The 23302-nt window shown below is 38.9% G+C and overlaps 1 protein-coding gene across 1 annotated transcript; it reads right to left on the reverse strand.

Annotated features, from left to right (window-relative positions):
• Nucleotides 1-558: 558 nt before the first annotated feature.
• Nucleotides 559-23075, reverse strand: LOC123249881 (oocyte zinc finger protein XlCOF6-like). The gene is made up of 5 exons (XM_044678978.1): nucleotides 22872-23075; nucleotides 17588-17714; nucleotides 16858-17016; nucleotides 6333-6452; nucleotides 559-2456 (listed from the first exon to the last, which is right to left on the reverse strand). The coding sequence occupies exons 1-5, from the start codon at nucleotides 23073-23075 to the stop codon at nucleotides 559-561; spliced, it is 2508 nt and encodes an 835-aa protein (XP_044534913.1).
• Nucleotides 23076-23302: the final 227 nt, after the last annotated feature.

Below are 23302 nucleotides of genomic sequence, written 5' to 3' on the forward strand. Positions count from 1 at the left end.
TTAGAAATAGGAAATATAATAAATTGGAAGAAATAGATTATATGTCATTATTAACCAAAACTAAAATCTAAACTGGACCACAATTAGGAATCTTAACAATGAAAAGGATGTTAGCAAATTCATTTTTTTTTCAGATTTAAAAATCTCTTAGGAATCTACTCACCTCTGGAATTTTTATACGGCAGGACAATGAGGGATCCTTTCTCTTTAATCAATCATCCTGAGAAGGAGAAATCCAGATGGGTGAAGTAGGAGAGGGCTTTTCAGCTCATTCATGCATTACTAGGCTTTGATTTCAGGGCTACCTGTCTGAATGTATGTACATATTGGATAGGAACAAGGACTTCCCAAGTCCTCTGGATGGGTCTTAATAAGGTAAGAAATATGAGACCAGATGCCTTTTTGATAAAGGACAAAGCAGAAGCATTGCAAAGTGAAGACTCTTCTCCAGAAGCCCAGCCTTCCATTCCATACATTTGTCTGGTCTTTGTATGGTTCTAGCTTTCAACCAGAACAGAGTTCTGCCATATCTCTTGTGCCCCTGATTTTACATTAACCTCAATAATTGTCCGAAGGGCTGATGCTGCCAGGAACCTTGTCTGGATTAGAATTGTTGAATCTTTCCCTGGTGTGAACTGTGAGGTGGGTGTTGAGTGCACCCTTATAAGTAAATCTTCTGCCACACTCATTGCATGAGAATGGCCTGTCCCTGATGTGTACTTGCTGGTGTGCTTTCAAGGCACGTTTATGACAGAAACTCTTTTTACACTCAGGACACAGGAAGGATTTTTCCCTGTTGTGGACTTTGATATGTTCTGTGAGCTGAAACTGATGTTTGTAGGTTCTGCCACATTCCCTGCAAGAGTAGGGTTTCTCCCTACTATGAACTATAATGTGTTTAGTGAGCTCAGATTGCTCCATGAAGCTCTTGCCACACTCACCACAAGAGAATGGCTTCTTCCCTTTGTGTACTCTGATGTGACTAGTGAGATGAGATCGTTGGATGAAGCTCTTTCCACACTCCCCACAGAAGAATGGTTTCTCTCCACTGTGGATTCTGATATGTACAGTGAGCTGAGATTGATAGCTGTAAGTCTTGCCACATTCACTACAGGAAAAGGGTTTCTTTTCACTGTGGACTCTAACATGTCTGGTTAGCTTAGATTGATGGGTGAAATTTTTGCCACATTTTCCACAGAACAGTCTCTCTCTGTTATGAATTCTGAGGTGTTTACTGAGTAAAAACTTTTGGGCAAAGCTCTTGCTGCATTCACTACAGGAAAATGGCTTCTCCCCACTGTGTTGGATGAGATGGGCCTTCAGATTTATCTTTAGTCGAAAGCTCTGGTCACACTCAGGACACTGGAAAGGCTTCTCTCCAGTGTGGAGTGTGAGGTGTTGGTTGAGGTTGTTCTGTTTGTTGAAGCACTTGCCACACTCACTACAGGAGAAAGGTTTTTCCCCTGTGTGAAGGCGCTGGTGGATTTTCACAGAAGACTTTTGGCTGAAGCTCTTGTTACACTCAGGACACTGGAAGGGCTTCTCCCCACTATGTACCCTGAAGTGCTCTGTAAGTTTGGATTGATGGGTGAAAGTCTTGTTGCACTCCCCACAGGGGTAGGGGTTTTCTCCACTATGCAATCTCAGGTGTGTCTTCAGACTTCTTTTCAAGCAGAACTTCCTGTCACACTTGGGACAGGGGAAGGGTTTTGCTGTGGTGTGGGCACTGTTGTAATCAGTAAAGTTTGACTGGCAGCTGAACCATTTGCTGCACTCACTGCTGGAGAATGGCATTTGTTCATCATGTAAGTTTTGGTGAAATTTTAAGGAGGTTTTCCTATAGAAGCTCTTGTCACACCTTGGGCAGCTGAAGGGCTTTTCTCCACTGTGCATTCTCAGATGAGTTGTGAGAATAGCCTGAAAGGTGAAGATCTTGCCACACTCACCACAAGAAAATGGCTTCTCCCTACTATGGAAGCCATGGTGGGTAGGCAGGTAGGAACCTGAGCAGAAGTTCTTCCCACGTTCTTTACACAAGAGGCTCCCCCAGGTGGGTACATGCTGAAGCCCCTCTAAGTTGATCTTGCAGTAGAAGCTTCTGTTTCCTTTGGGACCCTGAGAGGGCCTCTTTGCCCTGTGGACTAGCTGGTGAGCAGCTGAGCTCCATTTCCAACAGGAGCTCTTCTCAAGAGAGTGGTGCTGGCCTTGAAGCCTCTGGCTTTGCTTGAGGTCAGGCTTTCTGCTTAATGCTTTCTTACACTCTGAACACTGGCAGAGCTGGTCCTTGGGATGGCTCTTTTCATGATGTGTCAAGGAGTCTTTCCCATGGAAGCTTTTATGAGACACAGAGCAGTGGAGGAATCTCTGTTGTAGGGGGATTTTCTGACAGCCCAGGGGGCTTGAGGTTTTATGGTTCAAGGTTTTCTTCCTCTGGAAGGACCCCTTAATGCTGTAAGCTTTTAGAAAAACAGGTTTTTTGTTTTGAATGTGGAGATATCTCAAGGAAGTTCTTTGACCCAACCTGGAGCAAAGATTTCCTTGTTTCCATGGTAAAACCTCAAGTATATCTTGACTTTCAGGTTCATTCAAATGGAATTCTTCTTTTGTATTGATGGCTCCCTGGATTTCTGGAATTATGAATAAATAACACATTATTATTTCTATTTGTCCTCTGATAGGATTTATCCAATTTACTACTAAAGTGAAATATATCTAACTAAAGCTATTCTATGTATCTAGATCCTTCTTACCTCGTTCCGAGGGAACCTATAACTTTCCCTTTTAATTATTTGTCACAAAAATAAGCAAATATACTCAGAGTATGGAGACAATTTAAAGCGAACAAATAAAACTCAAGTTGGGCTTGATAAGCATAATCAAGTTGAGTTGTGGCTCCCTGGATTCATCACTGTAAGATCCAACCCTTATAAGTTTCCTAGGTCCCAGGTTCAACCAAGAAAGAGTGGCTTTCTCAGTATGAAAGTGCCATCACCAAGGAGTTTAGGCCTTTTTTTGTTAGAGGATTCAGGCAAATACACAGGACAATTAGTTCTGTTCTCAAACTAAACAGCATGAAAAGACTTTAAAATAACATAAAACAACTTTTTTTTCTGTATTTAGCTAATACCAAATATAAGAATTTCCATCTGTAGAGGACAGAAACTACAAATCTCTGTTACATACAGTTTGCATCTTTTAGAATGTAGTTTTTTTATCCCAGGATAGGAAAGTAGTTCCGTTCCTATCCTATCCTATCCTATCCTATCCTATCCTATCCTATCCTATCCTATCCTATCCTATCCTATCCTATCCTATCCTACCTGCTGTCCTATTATTATCTAGCTGCTGTATTTCCCATGGAGAAGAACCTTGTGAATACTGAACTATTTGTCTGCACTAGTTGTAAGACTAGGTATAGGTCCTTTTTGGATCTGGGACCTTTTTCAGCCCTGTGAAGCTTATCACAGACCAGTACCTTAATACCAACTAAGGGGGGTTTTAATGCAGCTTAGCAAGAGCAGTAACAGGATTTTCTAGGAAGTTAGGAGAGGATTAGTGTAGACCAACAATTCTGAGAAGACTCTCCTTGAGGAGACATTAGATCCTTAGGTTTTAGTTAGAGGGAATTAGCTTTAGGGTTATCTCAATTCCTTTTAACCTTTCCCTTTTAATTAAACTACTTTTATATTTACTGAATGGCCTGTGTATGATCTCAGAGTTTTTGTTGGCCTTTCCAACCCACAGTTAACATCCTGATACTGGCCCAATACAATCCATCCTATCCCATTCTCCAAACCACCCTAATACAAGTGAAGTAATGAGAAAATAGGATTTCCAAGTAAAAGAGAAGAGAGAAAGAGGAGGACCAAAGACAGAGGCTTGAAGGTAACACTCCCATTAAGGATGCAGGAAGAAAATAAGGGCCAAATGTAGGAGGCATAGAAATAGTCGGAGAGGGAAGAGGTAAACCAAGAGATAGTGGCACCTCTGAAGTGAAGAGTGATGAGATCCAGTAGGTGATGGTGGTCAATAAGGTCGGAAACTACAGAAATGTCAAAGAGGATCAGCATCAAAGATGAGAAGATTTTTCAGTCAGATGGTTATTGGTGACCTTCAGGAGGCAGCCAGGTAGAGAAGAAAATAGAACCTTAAGCCTAGAATTAGAAAGATTGGAGTTCAAATCCAGCCTTAGGCTCTTACTAGCTGTGTGACCCAGGGCAAGTCATTTAAACTCTGTATGCTTCAGATACCTTAACTATAAAATGGGGAAAATAATAGCACCTACCTTGAAGGCTGTTGTGAGGATCAAATGAGATGATATTTATAATGCATTTAGCATACACAGTTGCCTGGCACATAGTTGGTACTTAATAAATGCTTGTTTTCTTCTTTCCTTCAAAAGAATGGTTTCAAGTAGTATGGTGGGGACAAAAGTCACATCATAAAAGGCTGAAGAGAGAAGGTACAATGTGAAAGTGGAGGAACTAGGTATAGATAACACTTGCAAGAAATTTGGTAATGAAGAGAAGAAGAGAGATGGAATAGTAAGTATCAGGATGAACTAGAAGGTTCAAAGGAAGGTTTTTGGGGGGACTGAGAATTAAGCATGTTTGCAGGTGGGGAGGAAGGAGCCAATGGAAAAGGACTGATGAAGATGAAGGAGAAAGAGAAGATGATTCCTTGGACAAATGAGATTCTGAAAAAAAGCAGGAGGTAAATAGCTCAAAAGAGAAGGAAGAGGGATTAGCTTTAGTGAATATTGGGATACAATTAAGTGAAATCAGAATTGTTAGAGGTACTTTTAGACCATTATTAGTAGGATAGCAGGTTAACGATATGGGGTATGGGAACTGGGATGTTCCTGAAGAATGAATATTTGGAATGTGAACCTAAGATCACAGATTGAAGAGCTTGAAGGGATCTCAGAGCTCAACTGCCCTAGGGGTTCTTAACCCAAGTTCATGGATCTCCACAGTATCTATGGATAGGTTTCAAATGGTTTATGAAATTGGACAGAAAAAAATACTTTATTTTCTCTAATGACTAACTAAAATTTAATGTTTCCTTCAATTATGAATTAAAAAAACAACAATATTCTCAGAAGAGGTCTTTAGGTTTGAAAAGCTTGCCAAATGGGGTCTATTAACATAAAAAAGCTTAAGAACGCACAATTGAAGAGTTAATTTTGCTTTTCATTTGCTATCCCCTCACGCTACAGAAAAAGAAAGTGAGGTCCAGAAACGTAAAATGACTTGCTTAAGGATATTTAGCTAACAAGTGACAGAGCCAGAATATCAACTTCAGTCTTTTGACTCCAAATCCAGTGATCTCTCCAGTACTCAAGATGATGAGGCTCAACTCAAGTCAAATCAAAGACAGATCATTTGGGATCAAAAATAGATAATTTCATCAGGATTATTAAAGCCATGTCCTTAAATGATTTGGGTCTACCACACTTACCTGACAGAGTCATTTATTTCCTGTGATAATTTCTGTTCTTGACCAAAAATTGGCTTAATTGCACACCAAGGACTATAGGCACACCAAGAAAAACTAAACAAGTATTCAGAGTTGCCCTGGATTGCTGAGGATGGAGAATGGGTGACATAAAGATATACGGTAGATTGTGGGATATCTGGAAGGGAAGAACTATTGGGAATATAAGGTCTTATGTAACCATAGTAGGCTAGGCCAGCGCATCTTCAGAGCACGACTCATTTGATCCTCCTAGACATTATAGAACAGATGGGCAATCAAGATGCATATTATATCAAAGACAACTTTGATAATCAATGCATATGTTACTTTATATTTTTGACTCATTCATTATATGAGTGGAATATAGATGTTAATACTGAAAAGATTTGGTGACTGGGGGAAGGAAACTGAGGCAGTTCATATCTGATGCTTTTAATTATTTCAGTGAAGAAAGAGGCTAGGTTATTTGATATAAGTGTGAGAGGTGAGATCATGGTTGAAAAGATTCATGAAGAAAATGCAAGGCAAAGAAAACAGATCAGTATGTATGCTGACTACAATAATATAAGGGGAAAGTAGATATAAAATACATACAATAATGGATAGACAATGTATAGAGACAGAGATTATAACTGATGATGTTTTATGAACATGTAGGTAAAAATTCAATTTTATTATAAATGCAAATAGTTGGAAACAAATATATGATTGGTTTTGTTGTTTAAAGTTTAGTGTATGACATAATATTTTATAATAAAATGAAATAAAAAGCAAGAATAGAGAACTAATTAGGCTAAATCTTACTGGCATTCTTATTCTTCTAGATCTTGAAAAGACTTAATTCATTCACTCACCTGAAATAGGGTATGTTGGAATTGCTCTTTCTTCTAAGTTCTGTTGATCCAAAATGAATGGTTCAACCTCCTGCCTAATCGGAGGGAAATCATCAGCCTTCACCAATGGTGGGCCCACCCCTAAGAAAGAGAGCAGTATGTGTAGAATGAGATATACATGTTAGAGATGGCTGCTGTAGAAATTCGTTTTGCTTAATTATGCATCCTTTTTACAAGGGTTTTAATTTTTTTTAAATTTCTTGAGGGGTAAGGAAGAAGAAAACAGATTGAAAAAACTGGGAAATAAAAGGAAAATCATGAAAGCTCAATTTTTTTCCTATTTATCTTAATCACAATTAACAATTCAATTCAACTTAAAATTTTATTAAATGTCTATGATACACAAAACACTATGCTAGTTGCTGGTATACAAAACAAAAAATTTAAGTCCCTGCCCTCATAGAGCTTATATTCTACTCGAGACATATGTGTACATAAGTGAATAAAAACAAAGTATATACAAAGTAAGGATTGTTTACCCTTTGTGACTCTAAGCAATTTTTTCCCCAGTCAATTGGTCTTCATTATGTCTTCAAACATAAATGACTGTATATAATCTCCTAATTTATTTTCTAATTTTCCTAGTTTCTCAAATTTCTTTTTACTTTAATACATTTTGCATATACAATAGGATTTTTTAAAACATTTATTAATATTCATTTTTAACATGGTTACATGATTCATGCTCCTACTTTCCCCTTCATCTCCCACCCTCCCCCCACCCATGGCCGATGCACATTTCCACTAGTTTTGTCATGTGTCCTTGATCAAGACCTATTTCCAAATTGTTTGTAGTTGCATTGGTGTGGTAGTTTCGAGTCCACACCCTCAATCATGTCCACCCCGACCCATGCGTTCAAACAGTTGTTTTTCTTATATGTTTCCTCTCCTGCAGTCCTTCCTCTGAATGTGGGCAGCGTTCTTTACCATAAATCCCTCAGAGCTGTCCTGGGTCATTGTATTGCTGCTGGTACAGGGGTCCATTACATTCAATTTTACCACAGTATATCAGTCTCTGTGTACAATGTTCTTCTGGCTCTGCTCCTTTCGCTCTGCATCCGTTCCTGGAGGTCTCTCCAGTTCGCCTGGAACTCCTCCAGTTTATTATTCCTTTTAGCACAATAGTATTCCATCACCCGCATATACCACAGTTTGTTCAGTCATTCCCCAATTGAAGGACATACCCTCCTTTTCCAGTTTGTTGCCACCACAAAAAGCACAGTTATAAATATTTTCATACAAGTCTGTTTATCTATGATCTCTTTGGGGTACAAACCCAACAATGGTATAGCTGGATCAAAGGGCAGGCATTCTTTTATAGCCCTTTGAGCATGATTCCAAATTGCCAGCCAGAATGGCCGGATCAGTTCACAGCTCCACCAGCAATGCATCAATGTCCCAATTTTGCCACATCCCCTCCAACATTCATTACTCTCCCCTTCTTTCATTTTAGCCAATCTGCTAGGTGTGAGGTGATACCTCAGAGTTGTTTTGATTTGCATTTCTCTAATTATTAGAGATTTAGAACACTTTCTCATGTGCTTATTGATACTTTTGATTTCTTTACCTGAGAATTGCCTATTACCATATTGTTTTGATGACTGCTGCTTTATAGTATAGTTTAATATCTGGTACTGCTAGGCCCCCTTCCTTCACATTTTTTTCATTATTTCCCTTGATATTCTTGATATTTTGTTATTCCAAATGAAATTTGTTATAGTTTTTTCTAATTCAGTAAAGAAGTTGTTTGGTAGCTTGATAGGTATGGCGCTAAATAGGTAAATTAATTTGGGTAGAATTGTCATTTTTATTATGTTAGCCAGACCTACCCATGAGCAATCAATGGCTTTCCAATTGTTTAGATCCAGTTTTATTTGTTTGGAAAGTGTTTTGTAGTTGTTTTCATATAATTGCTGTGTTTGTTTTGGTAGATAGATTCCTAAGTATTTTATATTGTCTAGGGTGATTTTAAATGGTGTTTCTCTTTCTACTTCTTGCTACTCTAGTGTGTTGGAAATGTATAGGAATGCTGATGATTTATGTGCATTTATTTTGTATCCTGCAACTTTGCTAAAGTTGTTGATTATTTCTACAAGCTTCTTAGTTGATTCTCTAGGATTTTTTAAGTAGACCATCATATCATCTGCAAAGAGTGATAGCTTAGTCTCCTCCTTGCCTATTTTGATACCTTCAATTTCTTTTTCTTCTCTAATTGCAACTGCTAGTGTTTCTAGTACTATGTTGAATAATAGAGGTGATAATGGGCATCCTTGTTTTACTCCTGATCTTATTGGGAAGGCTTCTAATTTATCCCCATTGCATATGATGTTTGTTGATGGTTTTAGGTATATACTGTTTATTATTTTTAGGAAAGGTCCTTCTATTCCTATACTTTTCAGTGTTTTCAATAGGAATGGATGCTGTATTTTGTCAAAGGCTTTTTCAGCATCTATTGATATAATCATGTGATTTTTGTTTGTTAGACTGTTGATATGGTCAATTATGTGGATGGTTTTCCTAATGTTGAACCAACCTTGCATTCCTGGTATATATCCCACCTGGTCATGGTGGATGATCTTCTTAATTACTTGCTGGAGTCTCTTTGCTAGTATTCTATTCAAGATTTTTGCATCTATGTTCATTAGGGAGATTGGTCTGTAGTTTTCTTTCTGTTTTTGATCTCCCTGGCTTTGGAATCAGTACCATATTTGTGTCGTAAAAGGAATTTGGTAGGACTCCTTCTTTGCTTATCATATCAAATAATTTGTATAGTATTGGGATTAGTTGCTCTTTGAATGTCTGATAGAATTCACTTGTGAATCTATCAGGCCTTGGCGATTTTTTCTTGGGGAGTTCTTTGATGGTTTGTTCAATTTTTTTCTGATATGGGATTATTTAGGTATTCTATTTCTTCTGCTGTTAATCTAGGCAGTTTATATTTTTGTAAATATTCGTCCCTATCTCCTAAATTGTTATATTTATTGCCATATAATTGGGCAAAATAGTTTTTAATGATTGCCTTAATTTCCCCTTCATTAGAGGTGAGGTCTCCCTTTTCATCTTTGATACTATCAATTTGGTTTTCTTCTTTCCTTTTTTTTTTATTAGATTGACCAGCACTTTGTCTATTTTATCTGTTTTTTCAAAGTACCAGCTTCTAGTCTTATTTATTAATTCAATAGTTCTTTTACTTTTGATTTTATTAATTTCTCCCTTGGTTTTTAGTATTTCTAATTTAGTTTTCATCTGGGGATTTTTAATTTGCTCACTTTCTAATTTTTTGAGTTGCATGCCCAATTCATTAATCTCTGCCCTCCTTAATTTGTTAATATATGCACTCAAGGATATAAATTTCCCCCTGAGTACTGCCTTGGCCACATCCCACAGAGTTTGGTAGGATGTCTCATCATTGTCATTTTCTTCAATGAAATTGTTGATTGTTTCTATGATTCCTTCTTTGACAAATTGGTTTTGGAGAATCATATTATTTAATTTCCAATTAGTTTTTGATTTTCCTGTCCAGGAACCCTTACTAATTATTATTTTAATTGCATTATGATCTGAGAAGATTATATTTGTTATTTCTGCTTTTTTTGCATTTGTTTGCAATGATTCTATGCCCTATAACATGGTCAATCTTTGTGAATGTACCATGTGCAGCTGAAAAGGTATATTCCTTTTTGTCCTATTTATTTTTCTCCACATATCAATTAAATCTAATTTTTCTAGGACTTCATTCACCTCTCTTAACTCTTTCTTATTTATTTTTCAGTTTGATTTATCTAGATCTGAAAGAGGAATATTTAGATCTCCCACTAGTATGGTTTTACTATCTATTTCCTTCTTAAGCTCTGCCAGTTTCTCCTTTATGAATTTGGGTGCTATGCCACTTGGTGCATACATATTGAACAGTGTTATTTCCTCATTGTTTAATCAGGATGTAATGACCTTCCCTGTCTTTTTTAATCATGTCTATTTTTACTTTGGCTTTGTCAGAAATCATAATAGCCACTCCTGCCTTCTTTTTCTCATTTGACGTCCAAAAGATTTTGCTCAAGCCCTGAACCTTAAACTTGTGTATGTCCACCCGCCTCATATGTGTTTCTTGTAGACAACATATGGTAGGATTTTTGTTTCTAATCCACTCTGCTATTTGCTTCCGTTTTATTAGCGAGTTCATCCCATTCACATTCAGAGTTATAATCATCAGTTGTGCATTTGCTGACATTTTCGTATCCTCCCCTATTCCTACCCCCTTTTTCTTATACTATTTCCTTTTAAACCAGTGGTTTGCTATTGAGCCGCTATCCCTTATCCCCTCCCTTGATTAACTTCCCTTTCTACCCCTCCCTTATTTTTCCCCCCTCTTTTTGTTTTTAAAGGCCTTATGAATTCCCTCCCCCTTCTTCTCCCCTCCCTTTTTTTGACCTCCCCACTCCCCTACTCCCCTTGGTTTATCCCTTCTGACTTTCTCAGAAGGGTTAGATAAGAGTTTTATGTCCCAATGGATAGTATAGCTACTCTTCCCTCTCCGGGTTGATTACACTGAGAGTAAGGTTTGATTATTACCTCTTAATGCTCTCTTCCTCTCCTTCTTATAATAGTATTTGTTCCCTCTCCTTCCCATGCCCTCTTTCTGTGTAATAGAATATCCTATTTTTCTTATTCACTCAAGTTTCTCTTGGTGTCCCCTGCTATTCACCCCCTCTTTCCCATCCCCCACGCCATCTTAGATTATTTAGTGTTCCACCCTCACCCTGTAAATTATTCTTCTGATTACTATAATAGTGAATACTATAATAGTGAATAGAGTTCACTACAGAGAATTATACATAACATTTCTCTACATAGGAATACAGATAATTAGATCTCACTGAGGCCCTTAAAAAGGCAAATTTAAAAATTATAAGTTTTCTTTCTTTCCCCTCTGTATCTTATTTACCTTTTCATGTTTCTCTTGATTTTTGTGGCTGGATATCAAACTTTCCATTTAGCCCTGGTCTTTTCTGTGCAAATACCTGGAATTCTTCAATTTTGTTGAATGCCCATACTTTCCCCTGGAAATATATAGTCAATTTTGATGGGTAGTTGATCAGTGGTTGTAGGCCCAGCTCTCTTGCCTTTCTGAATATCATATTACAAGCCTTGAGATCTTTTAGCGTGGAGGCTGCCAGATCCTGTGTGATCCTGATTGGTGCTCTTTGATATTTGAATTGTCTCTTTCTGGCTTCTTGTAAGATTTTTTCTTTTGCTTGGAAACTCTTGAATTTGGCAATTATATTTCTGGGCGTTTTCTTATCTGGATCGAATGTCGCGGGTGTTCTATGGATCCTTTCAGTGTCTATATTGCCCTCTTGTTGTAGGACTTCAGGGCAGTTTTGCTGAATTATTTCTGTTAGTATGGAGTCCAGGTTTCTATTAATTTCTGGTTTTTCTGGAAGACCAATTATTCTCAAATTGTCTCTTCTAGACCGGTTTTCTTGGTCTGTCACTCTCTCATTGAGATATTTCATGTTTCCTTCTATTTTTTCAGTCTTTTGACTTTGTTTTATTTGTTCTTGTTGTCTTGAGAGATCATTAGCTTCTAATTGCTCAATTCTAGCCTTTAGGGATTGGTTTTCGGCTATAATCTTTCGGTTTTCGGCTATGATCTTTTGGTTTTCGGCTATAATCTTCTGGTTTTCGGCTATAATCTTCTGTTTTTTGGCTATAATCTTCTGGTATTCCTTTTCAATCTGGTCATTTCTGGTGTTCAATTTGCTTATCAGTTCATTTGGTTTCTGAGCCTCACTTTCCAATTGCAAGATTCTACCTTTTAAACTGTTATTTTCTTCCCAGATCTCTTCCATTTTCCTCAAAATCTCAGTTTTGAACTCTTCCATAGCTTGTGAGGAGTTTTCCTTATTTGAGGAGGGTCCGGATGCTTGTTTGTTCTCCTCCTCTGTTTGCTCAGTTGTCTGGATTTTCTCTGTGTAAAAGTTGTCGAGTGTTAAAGACTTCTTTTTCTTGTTGTGAATCTTTCTCTTCTGAACTTCCTGAGACTGGGTAGCCATCATTAGCCCAGCAGCTTCTCAGGTTTATCCTCGCGCTCAGGGTCTGTCCTTGGTTTTTTGGCTCCTGAGGTCTGAGTTCTGGTTTTTTTCCAATGTCAAGACCCCTGGTGGACCCCCTTGCTTGATCCTATGCCGGAGGTTTCTTTACAAGTCTCAGGGCGCTGCTTCCACAGTCGTATACCCGTCTGCACTGGTTCCCCACTCAGGGTTTCAGAGCTTTAGCTTGTGGCTGTGTCTGCCTCTACCCACGCCTCCGCCCGCGCCTGCGCTCTGAGCCCGTGCTCTGCGTCCGCTCTCTGCGTCCTGCTCCCGCGCTCAGAGTTCGTGTGTTTTCTTTAGCTTTTTGGGGTCCTAAATCTTGCTGCTCTCAGGAACAGGCCCCGGAGCTGCCAATGACTCGATGGGTTCCCCAAACTTGCTCTATTTCTTTTTAACTGGCTTTGGCGCTATAGGTGGTGTGTGTGGAGGGGTTGGGGGTGTGGTGGTTGCTCAGCCCGCGATTTAGTGAGAGCTGTTTCACCCCTTTATAGCATGGAAATGCCCGGATTCCACGTACCTTCCACACTGTGGGGTTCCTCTGTTCATCTGGACTTGTTTTTATGTCCCCTTGAGGAGTTTTGTGTGTTTCGGTCAGGAGAGGTTAAGAGCTGCTTCTTACTCTGCCGCCATCTTAACCCAGAACTGGTACAATAGGATTTTATTTTATGCCAACTCAAAACACATTGAATTCAGGTATACATGATTGGTAATTGAAAAAAATAAAGGTAGGAAAATATGTGAAATAAAAAAATTTAATTAACATGCGAAATCTGTACCATTTTCCCAAGTGGTGCAAGGTCCTGAAACAGTTCACCCAATCATGTTCATTCTCACTCTGAGAAAAGTGAGTCATTACATTGTTGTGCACCAAACATTAGCTTTGGCATCAGTCTTTGCCTGGAGTTCTCATTTGTAACAAGTCATGTCCATGTCAAAACAATGCTTCTTTTTGTTTCATTAATGCTATATTGCATTATTAATAATGGTCCCAAAGTATAAGAGTAGTAATGCTGATAGCTTTGATAAGTCTAAGAAAAGTAGTTAGGTTTGTTCGTATAAGAAATACTTATTAAATAATAAGGTTCACTATTATACAAAATTTTCAACTTATGTGAAGGATCTTGGAATGTATTGGTCACATAAAATGAGGTCCTACTTTATTTGACTTATATTCCTAAAAAATTGCCTTGAAAACCTTTGTTTCTGAAATGTCTTATGTTTAGCAATTAATTTCTAGTCTCAATTTCACCACCTCCATTGTTTATAACCTTAGCACTCATTCTTGAACCACCATGAGGGCTCAACTTTTCTCTCTGTCGTTAGTCTCTTTTCCATCTAATATAGTGATTCCCAAAGTGGGCGCTACCGCCCCCTGGTGGGTGCTGCTGTGATCCAAGGAGGCGGTGATGGCCACAGGTGCATTTATCTTTCCTATTAATTGCTATTAAAATTTAAAAAATTAATTTCCAGGGGGCTAAGTAATATTTTTTCTGGAAAGGGGATAGTAGGCCAAAAAAAGTTTGGGAACTACTGCTCTAATACATGCAATAAAGTTTGTAGGTTGATCCTTCTAAGGAACGTCTTTTACTATGTCATTTACCAGCATTCATTAACTCTTTATTGCATCCAAAACAAAATTCAACTTCTAGTCTGGCACTTAAGGCTATTTACCTTCTGACCTCAATTGATCTTTCTAGCTTTACCTCTGATTACTTGGGGACAACCTGAACAAACAGGCCAATTCCATAACTATACTCTGAACACACCATATTCAGTCTTGCCTCCACTTATTACAGATTTCACTTGTGTACTAACATTTGCCTAGAACAGTGATGGTGAATCTTTTAGAGATGGAGTGCCGAGTCCCCCCTTTCACCTCCCCAGACCAAGTGCCATGTCTGCCCCTCCTAGAGATCCACATGCCATTCTCTGACCCCAATTACCCCACACAGTGGAGGGAGAAAGTGCTCCCATTGGGCTGCTGGGCAGAGGGGCGATGAAGTGAGGAATGTTCTTAGTGAGGGTATAGAGGGGGAGGGGAGTGGCCTGACCACTCTACTCCCCTCTAGCTCTGCCACTTGTGAGCCACCCACCTTACCCATTGTGTACTCCCATTGGGTTGTTGGGCAGAGGGGCGGGGAATGTGAAAAAATGTCATCAGGCATGGTGGAGAGGGGGAGGGAGCAGCTCCACTCAAGTTCCTTTGCCTTTCTAGTAATGAACTCTTGGGGGTGGGGGTGGAGAGGGCAGTCATATGCCCACAGAGAGTGTTCTGAGTGCCATCTTTGGCACCCATGCCATAGGTTTAACATCACTGGCCTAGAATGTTTTTTTTTGTTTATATCTGTTCAAATCTTACCAATAGGTAAACCAAATTTCAATTCTTCCAAGTAGCCTTTGTCAAATACTCCAGCGTGCATTGATCCCTTATAGCTCTGAATTCCTTTCAATGTTTCCTGTGCATGTCTCTTTAAAACCTAGATTTTAGATTCCTCAAAGGTACACTCTACTTTTTATACTTCTTTTCCATTTTCTATAGTATTATATAAAAGGCAAATATTTAATAAATGTCTGTTGAATAAATTAATGAGAAGCTACATAAGAAGTCCAATGAGCATAGGACTTTAAGTAAATACAGGAATTTTTAAAAAATGAATTCAAGTCTTTACTCTAGTATTTTCTAGAGATGCGGTTTTAGAGAAATCACAACCACTTCCTTAATTTAGCTGAAAGCACACAATGCAATGGGCTTGGCCATAAAACATAACCTCACATTTCTCTTCTGTAAAATGAGGAGAAGACTTCCCTTACCTACTTCACAGAGGTATTATGAATATAAAGTGAAATGATTTAGGCAAAAGCCCTTTGTAAATTATAAAGTGAAATTATATTGTAGGCTAAGTCATAGTAACAGGTGATGCTCTCCACCTATCCAGAGTTAAAGTGGTAGGTGGCGAAAGCAATGGGCCTTCAGTCAGGAAGGCCCAAATTAAAATCTAGTCTCAGAGACTTGATAGTGGTATGATCTTGGGCAAATCACTTAACCTCTGTTTGTCTCAAATTTCTCATCTGTAAAAGTGATGTAATAGTAGCACCTACCTTCCAAAGTTGTTGTGAAGATCAAATTAAATAATTTTTATAAAATATTTAGCGCAGTGCCTAATAGTAGACAGCATAAAAATGCTAGATATTACTGTCATCATCATCATTATTACTATTATTCTCAAACACAACTCCTCCTCCCTCAGATTCAGAACTGTGAATCCAAATGACCAAGGCTTATTAAACTGCTGGAAAATTGCAGCTCAAAATAAAATTGATACTTCTATGAAAATCCTCCCCTTATGTTATTAAAAATTTGGATTTCTCTCTCCTATCAGGTTTTTACTTTTTTTATAAACAGACTCTTTAGGAGTAGTGGTCACCTCAAGTCATTTAAGTGGGCACTGTTGTTCTTAGTAGGATGGAGAAGGCAAGTTTCTCTGAGGCCCTTGGGAGGGGGTGCCTTCATACGTACTTTTAAAAATTCCTGAAAGGGCTTTCTGGCTGGGGGCCCAAGAGGAACATTTGTTTCTTCTTTAGAAAAGTGAAGATGATGTAAATTGCAATTTTTGGTTTCTAAAAATATTACTTAGCTGCTGGCTCTCTAAATATACAATCATCTAGCAAAAAGTGAATATACTAACAAAGAAAGTATTAAATTAAATTGCAGCTAAATGGATAGATGGCTCATAGGTCCTTAAAGTTGTCAGGATTATAGTGTTGAAAGGGGACTTAGGGACCATTGAAAGGGATCTTCTTGTTTTATAAATGAAGAACCTGAGGCACAGACAGGTTAAATGAATTATTTGAGATTATTAGGTGAAAACACCCACATTAGGAGGATCCAATGAAGGAGACACAAAAGAGGTAGTTAGAAATATTAAGAAGTGAATCAGGAGAATATCATAACTCTGAGTTTCTGACAGAGATTTTATTTTACTTTATTTTTAAACTCTTGCCTTCCATTTTGGAGTCAATACTGGGCATTGGCTCCAAGGCAGAAGAGTGGTAAGGGTAGGCAATGGGGGTCAAGTGACTTGCCCAGGGTCACATAGCTGGGAAGCGTCTGAGGCCAGACTTGAACCTAGGACCTCCTGTCTCTAGGCCTGACTCTCAATCCACTGAGCTACCCAGCTGCCCCCCAAAGAGATTTTAGAAGGAAGTATTGGTCAACAATGTCCAAAGTTACAAGATCAAAGAGGATGAAGTCTTCTTATCTCTACTGATCAATTGTTTCTAAGTTCAGTGCTTTCTACATAGAAATTTCAACATAGTTTAAGAAAAAAATAAATATTTACAATATTTAGCCAAAAGGATTGAAGATGTTACAACCTTAATATTTTCACACTCACCAAAAAACTGCTGCTCCTTGATGTTTTCCAGGTTGTATTCCCCGTCATGACCACTGATGACTACTGTTTCTCTTCCCTCCAAATCCACTTGATCCTTGATGAATGGTTCTTTACCCTGTTCAATCCAGGATATTAAATCTGGTTTAGGAATAGCATAGTCTGCAGAAAGGCCAAATAAAAGCAATTTAGATTTCTTGAATACTTTCTGTGCAAATATGTTCACAGTTATTTTATTTTCCTTGATTTATTAGAGGGATAACATATGAGAAGAATAGATATTTCCAGAAAAAGGCTCTATCTTAGCTTTGGAATGGTTGAACATGGTCACAACCAAGAATGTGAATCACTGTGCAAAAAAATGAAAATATAATTCTAGCTAAAACATATCTTTAGACAGTTTACCTACCTGAAATGGTTGTATATTTCAGCTGAGATTAAAGGGGCTACTCCTTTTTTATTGGTCTATTAAGTAGCAAAATGCAAATCAAAGATGGTGGTCCTGGCTTTATTTATTTAATTTATTAAGCACTCTTAATAAAGATTGTTTGATCCTGTGCATGTGCTCTTTCCCTAATTTCACTGTTAGTTTCTTGAAAGCTGAGATTCTGTTTGTTTTTGTAGCACTTATAGCATTTACCATATAGTCACTATGCAGATGTTTACTGAATAGTGAGACCAGCATGTATTTTGCTGAGAAGCACACACCAAAATTCCAATGAACTCATCTTACCCAAGGATATTAAGGTCTCATAATTTGTCCTCATCACATGCTTGTAGATTTCCTTCTGCCACCCTTCCAGGTTTCCCCACTCTTGCTCAGAGAAATACACAGCCACATCATCAAAGGTCAATAATGCCTGAAATGACAAACATTATAGAAACACTTAACACTCCAGTGCTGCTTCAACATCTTCTTATGGAACTTACTGTTTGAAAAAAAACTATCAAAGACATTCTTTTTAGAAAGAGGGCTATAGAATTCTTCCTTCATGGCTACATTTTCAGCATTTTAAGGGTTTTTTTTAATTGTATCATTTCAGCGGAACATTTAGAAATATATTTCCCAAGATATCTGGGTCTCTTTTCACAATTACAATGAAAATATTATTCTTGGCAAATGATTTAAACAAGTCAAAAGAACTCCTCAACTGTGCTCTGGAGTTCTGAGGCTTTTGTTTTCTGTTTTGTTCACTGGTCTTGAGAGAATTATCAGATAAAACTATTTCATAAGAACCACCAAATGGTTTCTCTACTAAGTGGCTAAACATCACTTTTAACATAAAAGATTTTATTTTACCCTGAGCTAAGTGTTCAAGACATTGTTCTGTATATCTAAGAGATTCTCCTGCATATGAACTTAATTGGCACTAAACTGATTTTAAGTTCTGGTTCTAATACTTACTAATCTCATATTCCTCACCTGTACCATGGAGATATTGCCATATTTGAATGGGTCTAGAGCAGTGATGGGCAAACTTTTTAAAGATGGTGCCAAAGGACAGGAAAAGCTCATCTGTCAGTCTGTTTCTAAGGTAACTCTTTCGAAATTTCATTGTATTGTATCCTCCTCTTTGTATTCGTCAGATTAGGAATAATGTCTCAGGGCCTGATAAAACATTTCAGGGGCCACATCTGGCCCTCGGGCCATAGTTTGCCCATCACTGGTCTAGAATGATCATAAATAATCTTGCAGAGAGGATTAAACCAACATCATGTTAGAGGATTTTCTTAGGTCTTTCAACATTCCCTAGGTACCAGGGCAGGACATAAGATTGGGAAATAGATCAGAAGCAAGATTTGTTAGTGATAGGGGCCTTCGATTATCCAGATATCTTTTGGAGTATCATCAGCCCAAAACAGAGCAGCTAATAACTTTGACTTGTTTTAATGTTAATTTAATCATTTAAAAGGAAAAAAGACAGGGCACCTGGGTGGCTCAGTGGGTTGAGAGCCAGGTCCAGAGATGGGAGGTCCTGGATTCAAATCTGATCTCAGACACTTCCCAGCTGTGTGACCCCGGGCAAATCACTTGACCCCCATTGCCTGGCCCATGGGTCGGCAACCTTTTTGGCCGTGAGAGCCATAAACGCCACATTTTTTAAAATGTAATTTCGTGAGAGCCGTACAGTGCTCACAGTGTGCTCCTTTAACAGCGCCTGAAAAAAAATGGCCTTTATGGCTCCTGAGAAAGAGCCATACGTTGCCAACCCTGGCCTAGGCCTTACCACTCTTCTGCCTTGGAACCAATACACAGTATTGATTCCAAGATGGAAGGTAAGGGTTTAAAAAAAAAAAAGATAAAAGAGCCAACAAAGAGAAAATCTATACTGCTTTTGATTCTCACTAAGGGGGAAAGACTTGTTAGAATGGAAATGATGAGAACCTTTGAGGAAGTGATCACTCTTTGGAGTTTATCATAGAGGAGAGGAAGCATAGTCTGACACGCACACTAGATTTTTAAAAAGTAGATTTCAGAGGAACACCATGGTTAAGATATGCCATAAATCAGAGATATCAAATATATCACTGTTTAGAAATGCCAGAACCATACACACACACATATATATATCTGGGAAACATTTAACGAAATAAATAAACATAGAATAGATCATAGATAAAGTTAAAATGTGGTTTTCTAAGGCAACATGCTGCCCCCCCAGGGATCCTATGTACAATTTAGTGGTGCCCCTCCCCTTTCTACTTGAGTTTGACAATACTGCCATTAACTAAAATTCTTAAAGGAAAGGAAGCCAAGAGAAGATGGAAAACTCTAAAGAATAAAGTTCTTAAGATATAAAGGGAAATATTTACAATAATGAGGAAAAAATAGTAGTTGTCTTAAGAGACTGATGTGGATGTACGAGGCAACCATCTCATTCTCATAGGTAAAGAAGATGGATACAAGGGCAGGTTAACAGGATGAATAAAAGAATGTAAGTACAACTCTATAAACATAATATCAGGAATGCCAAAGCTGAGAATGATCTTAAGCTATTAAAGGAAACTAAATATTCCACACCCCATACTGCCATTTTTAGGCTTTCCTTCATTGCCACTTAGAAACCTTTTCTCTTTTGTGGTTTATCCTATCCAAATTTACTGCCCAGTCTTAATCCCAATAGTTGTTATCTGTTGGTCCCCAGAACATTCGCCTCCTTTCTTAAGGAGTTCAATAACTGGCTTATGATATTCTTATATACTACAACTGCCTGCCATTCTATTAGGCAACTTCTACATCCATGTAGCTGTTGCTTTGAACACCCTCACCTTCCAGTTCAACTGACTCAACTTCCATGACACATAGTCCTGCATGTCACTCACCTCAGTTACAAATAGTGATAATCAAATATTTGATTTTGCCATCACCAATAACTGTTCCATTTGTAAAATCAAGATAGGAAAAAAGAAGTCAGAACCAGTGTAATAACCTACAGAAGAATTGAGGGGTAGAGGGATTAGAGGTCAGTTGAAGATGAAGAATGGGTTTTGAAGAAATCAGAGGAAAAGATGAAATAAGAAGTTATGAGCAGATAAAGGAACTTCATAGTCCTTGATCTTGCACATGGAACAATTGTCAGTGATGGCAAAATTCAGTACTTTAGGTATCAGACTCTTTAAGAGAGGAGAAAAAATGATCTGGGGACCAATAGATAAGAACCATCACAAATATAAAATGAGGAATGATTGGCCAACAATTTGTTTGAATAAAACCTGGAATGTTTTCATGGACTAAAAGCTTAATATAAGTCAGTATTTTAAAAAATTCTCACCTTCCTCTTAAGATTCAATACTATGTACTGGTTCCAAGGCAGAAAAGAGGTAAGGGATAAACAATTAGGATTAAATGACTTGCCCAGTGTCACATAGCTAGGATATGTCTGAGGTAAAATTTGAACCCAGAACCTCCTATCTCTAGACCTAGCTCTCAATATACAGAGTCATCTAGCTGTCCCCTATGCCAGCATTTTGATGTGGCAATCAAAAAAATTAATGCAAACTTGGGCTGCATTAAAAGAGGCATTGTTTTCAGGAATGATGACAGTATCTTTGTATCATTTCTTTGTCAGAATATATTTGGACTGCTGTATTTTGTTCTGGGCACCACTTTAAAAAGGACATTAATAAGTTAGAGATGGCCCAGAAAAGGGCAATCAAGATGATAAAGGCTTGCCTTGAGCCCATAACATAGTAGGGCAGGCTGAGGGAACTGAAGATACTCTGAACCCACAATGTTGGGAGTACTTCCTCTACTATCTGTTCCTGAGGTTGCCACGAAACCTTTGTTCTGGATCCAAAATGCAATGTCTCATCTCTGGCTCTCATGGGAAAGGAAGAATCTTCCTCAGGACTCTTTATTTGTCTCCATGGGTAACAGGAGATAGCTAAAGAGCTGACTTCCTGTTAATCAGATTAGAAGTGGAAGTGGTAGCTGATGAAAATTGGTGGAAGACTGACCTATGCTCTCTCTTGACTTCAGGCTTAGCTCTGAGGCACATCCATCTCTATCTCTCTAGTACCCACAAGCATTCCTGAAAGAATGAAGACTGCTTAAGTACGTATAATAGAAGTAAATTTGATTGCCCATGAAAACAAAATAAAAACACTTGTCACAAAGTTTGAGGAGAATGAGAAAGGGAAATCTCAGGTGGTTTAATGAAGTAAAATGGGGGTGGTCCCTGAAGGGAAGTCTGGCTGAACAGACATTGCATTTATGGCACAATAAAGCTGGCAGGACCATTAAACAAGAAACTCGAGTACTATACAATGTAAATTTTAATGTTTAATACAAGCTTTAGCTAATAGATCTATTAATGGGATAATGAAAATTGGTTCCAGTGCTTAAATTTCAATCTATAAGTTTTTATACTTCTTTTTTTGTTTTTTAAAACCAGAATTTTTGTTAAAATAAATTTGTAGCAAAGATCTGGGCACCACAGCTTAGGAAAGTCACTAGCAAAGTGGAGGGCTTCCAGAAGAATCCGTATCTTATGAAGATAGGTTGATGGATATGGGAATGTTGACCTTGGAAAAAAACTCAGGAAGGACCTGATAGCTATGCTAAAATATTTGATAGGTGTGGAGGAAGGATTAGATCTACTTGTTTGGATTCCAGAGGCACTTCTGAGAAAATTTCATCTCCATTCCCTGATGAAAATGTCAGGAGGATTTGTGAAGGTATCCTCTGTCATCAGCAACATGAAACATCTCCCAAATCCAGAGAGACCAAGTTAGGTTCCCTCAGTCAAGGCAAGTAGTAAGAAAATAGATTCCAAAGCTGGCAGGACTAGGGAGAATTCTCTTTTTGTGAAAGACCAGACTATATTAAAATATACATGTATATATTTTCCTAGAAAAGGAATTCAACCTTGACATCCGAACTGGCTTCCAATAAGACCAATGTAGTGGTTAAAGTCCTGATCTGAAAGTCAAGACTATGGTACTAGTTCTGGCTTCACCATTAAAATTATTTAATGACCTATGGAGTCAGTGACCTAAAAACAAGTCACTTCATTTCAAAGGACTTTAATTTCCTCATCTGTAAAATGGAAATCCTGAAGTCCAAATAAGCTTCAAGTTTCCCTTTAGATTGTACAAATAAGTAGTGGCAGGGCGGTGAATAAAAGGGCACTCTAAATGGTCCCTTTCTCCTGGTCCATAGCTAAACAAGTCTTCCCTTGCATCAACAAGCCTCAGTCACCAGTGTTCCTGAAGGATAGGACTAGACCCCTTATCCCAGACTCTAGGGGCTTAAAGAGTCCCCCAGCCTCATGGAAGAAGGTCAATTATGGGGCCCAGGCCCCACCTCTGGGTGTTGGGGTCCAGCAATCCCTTCCTCCGTGTGCGCGGGAGAGGGGATTTCTCACCGGAGCAGGAGCCGCCTCGGCCATGGCCTTTGCCCTCCGTCTACTTCCTAGGTCCCGGGGAAGCTGCTGCTACTCCTCCTCCTCCTCCTCCTCCTCCTCCTCCTCCTCCTATGCGTTCCTCCTTCCCTCCTTCCCTCCCTCCCCTCCGGCTCCGCGGTCTAGGTCAGCGGCGGATCCGATTCCTTCTCTGGGTGCACTTCCTCCGAATCTATCCGGTGCCCGCGGTGTAAGGACGGCCCTCGGCTCTGCCTCGGCCTCCGCCTCCATTCCGCTCAGCTCCAACAGCCGAAGCCCCACCCTCCGCACCGCCCCCAGCCGCAGCTGTCGGTTGCTAAGGATACGCGCGCGCGGCATCCTGGGACTCTGCCTCCAGTTCTCCCTTTCATTACCCCTTGTCACGCGTGAATGACTCCCGTACAGCAGCGCCTCCTGCGGGCGGGAGGTATAAAGGGGCATCTAAGACCCTAGGGAAGTGGGGCTAGGACCCTAGGAAAGATTCGCGTTCCGGGCTGAGAGGCGCGTAGAGGAAGAAAGGTTCAGGGGCGAGAATGTAAGAAAACTAGGAGCAAACCTGCGGTAAA

This window comes from Gracilinanus agilis, chromosome 5 (genome assembly GCF_016433145.1).
Source record: "Gracilinanus agilis isolate LMUSP501 chromosome 5, AgileGrace, whole genome shotgun sequence".
NCBI classification, from domain to species: Eukaryota; Metazoa; Chordata; class Mammalia; order Didelphimorphia; family Didelphidae; genus Gracilinanus; species Gracilinanus agilis.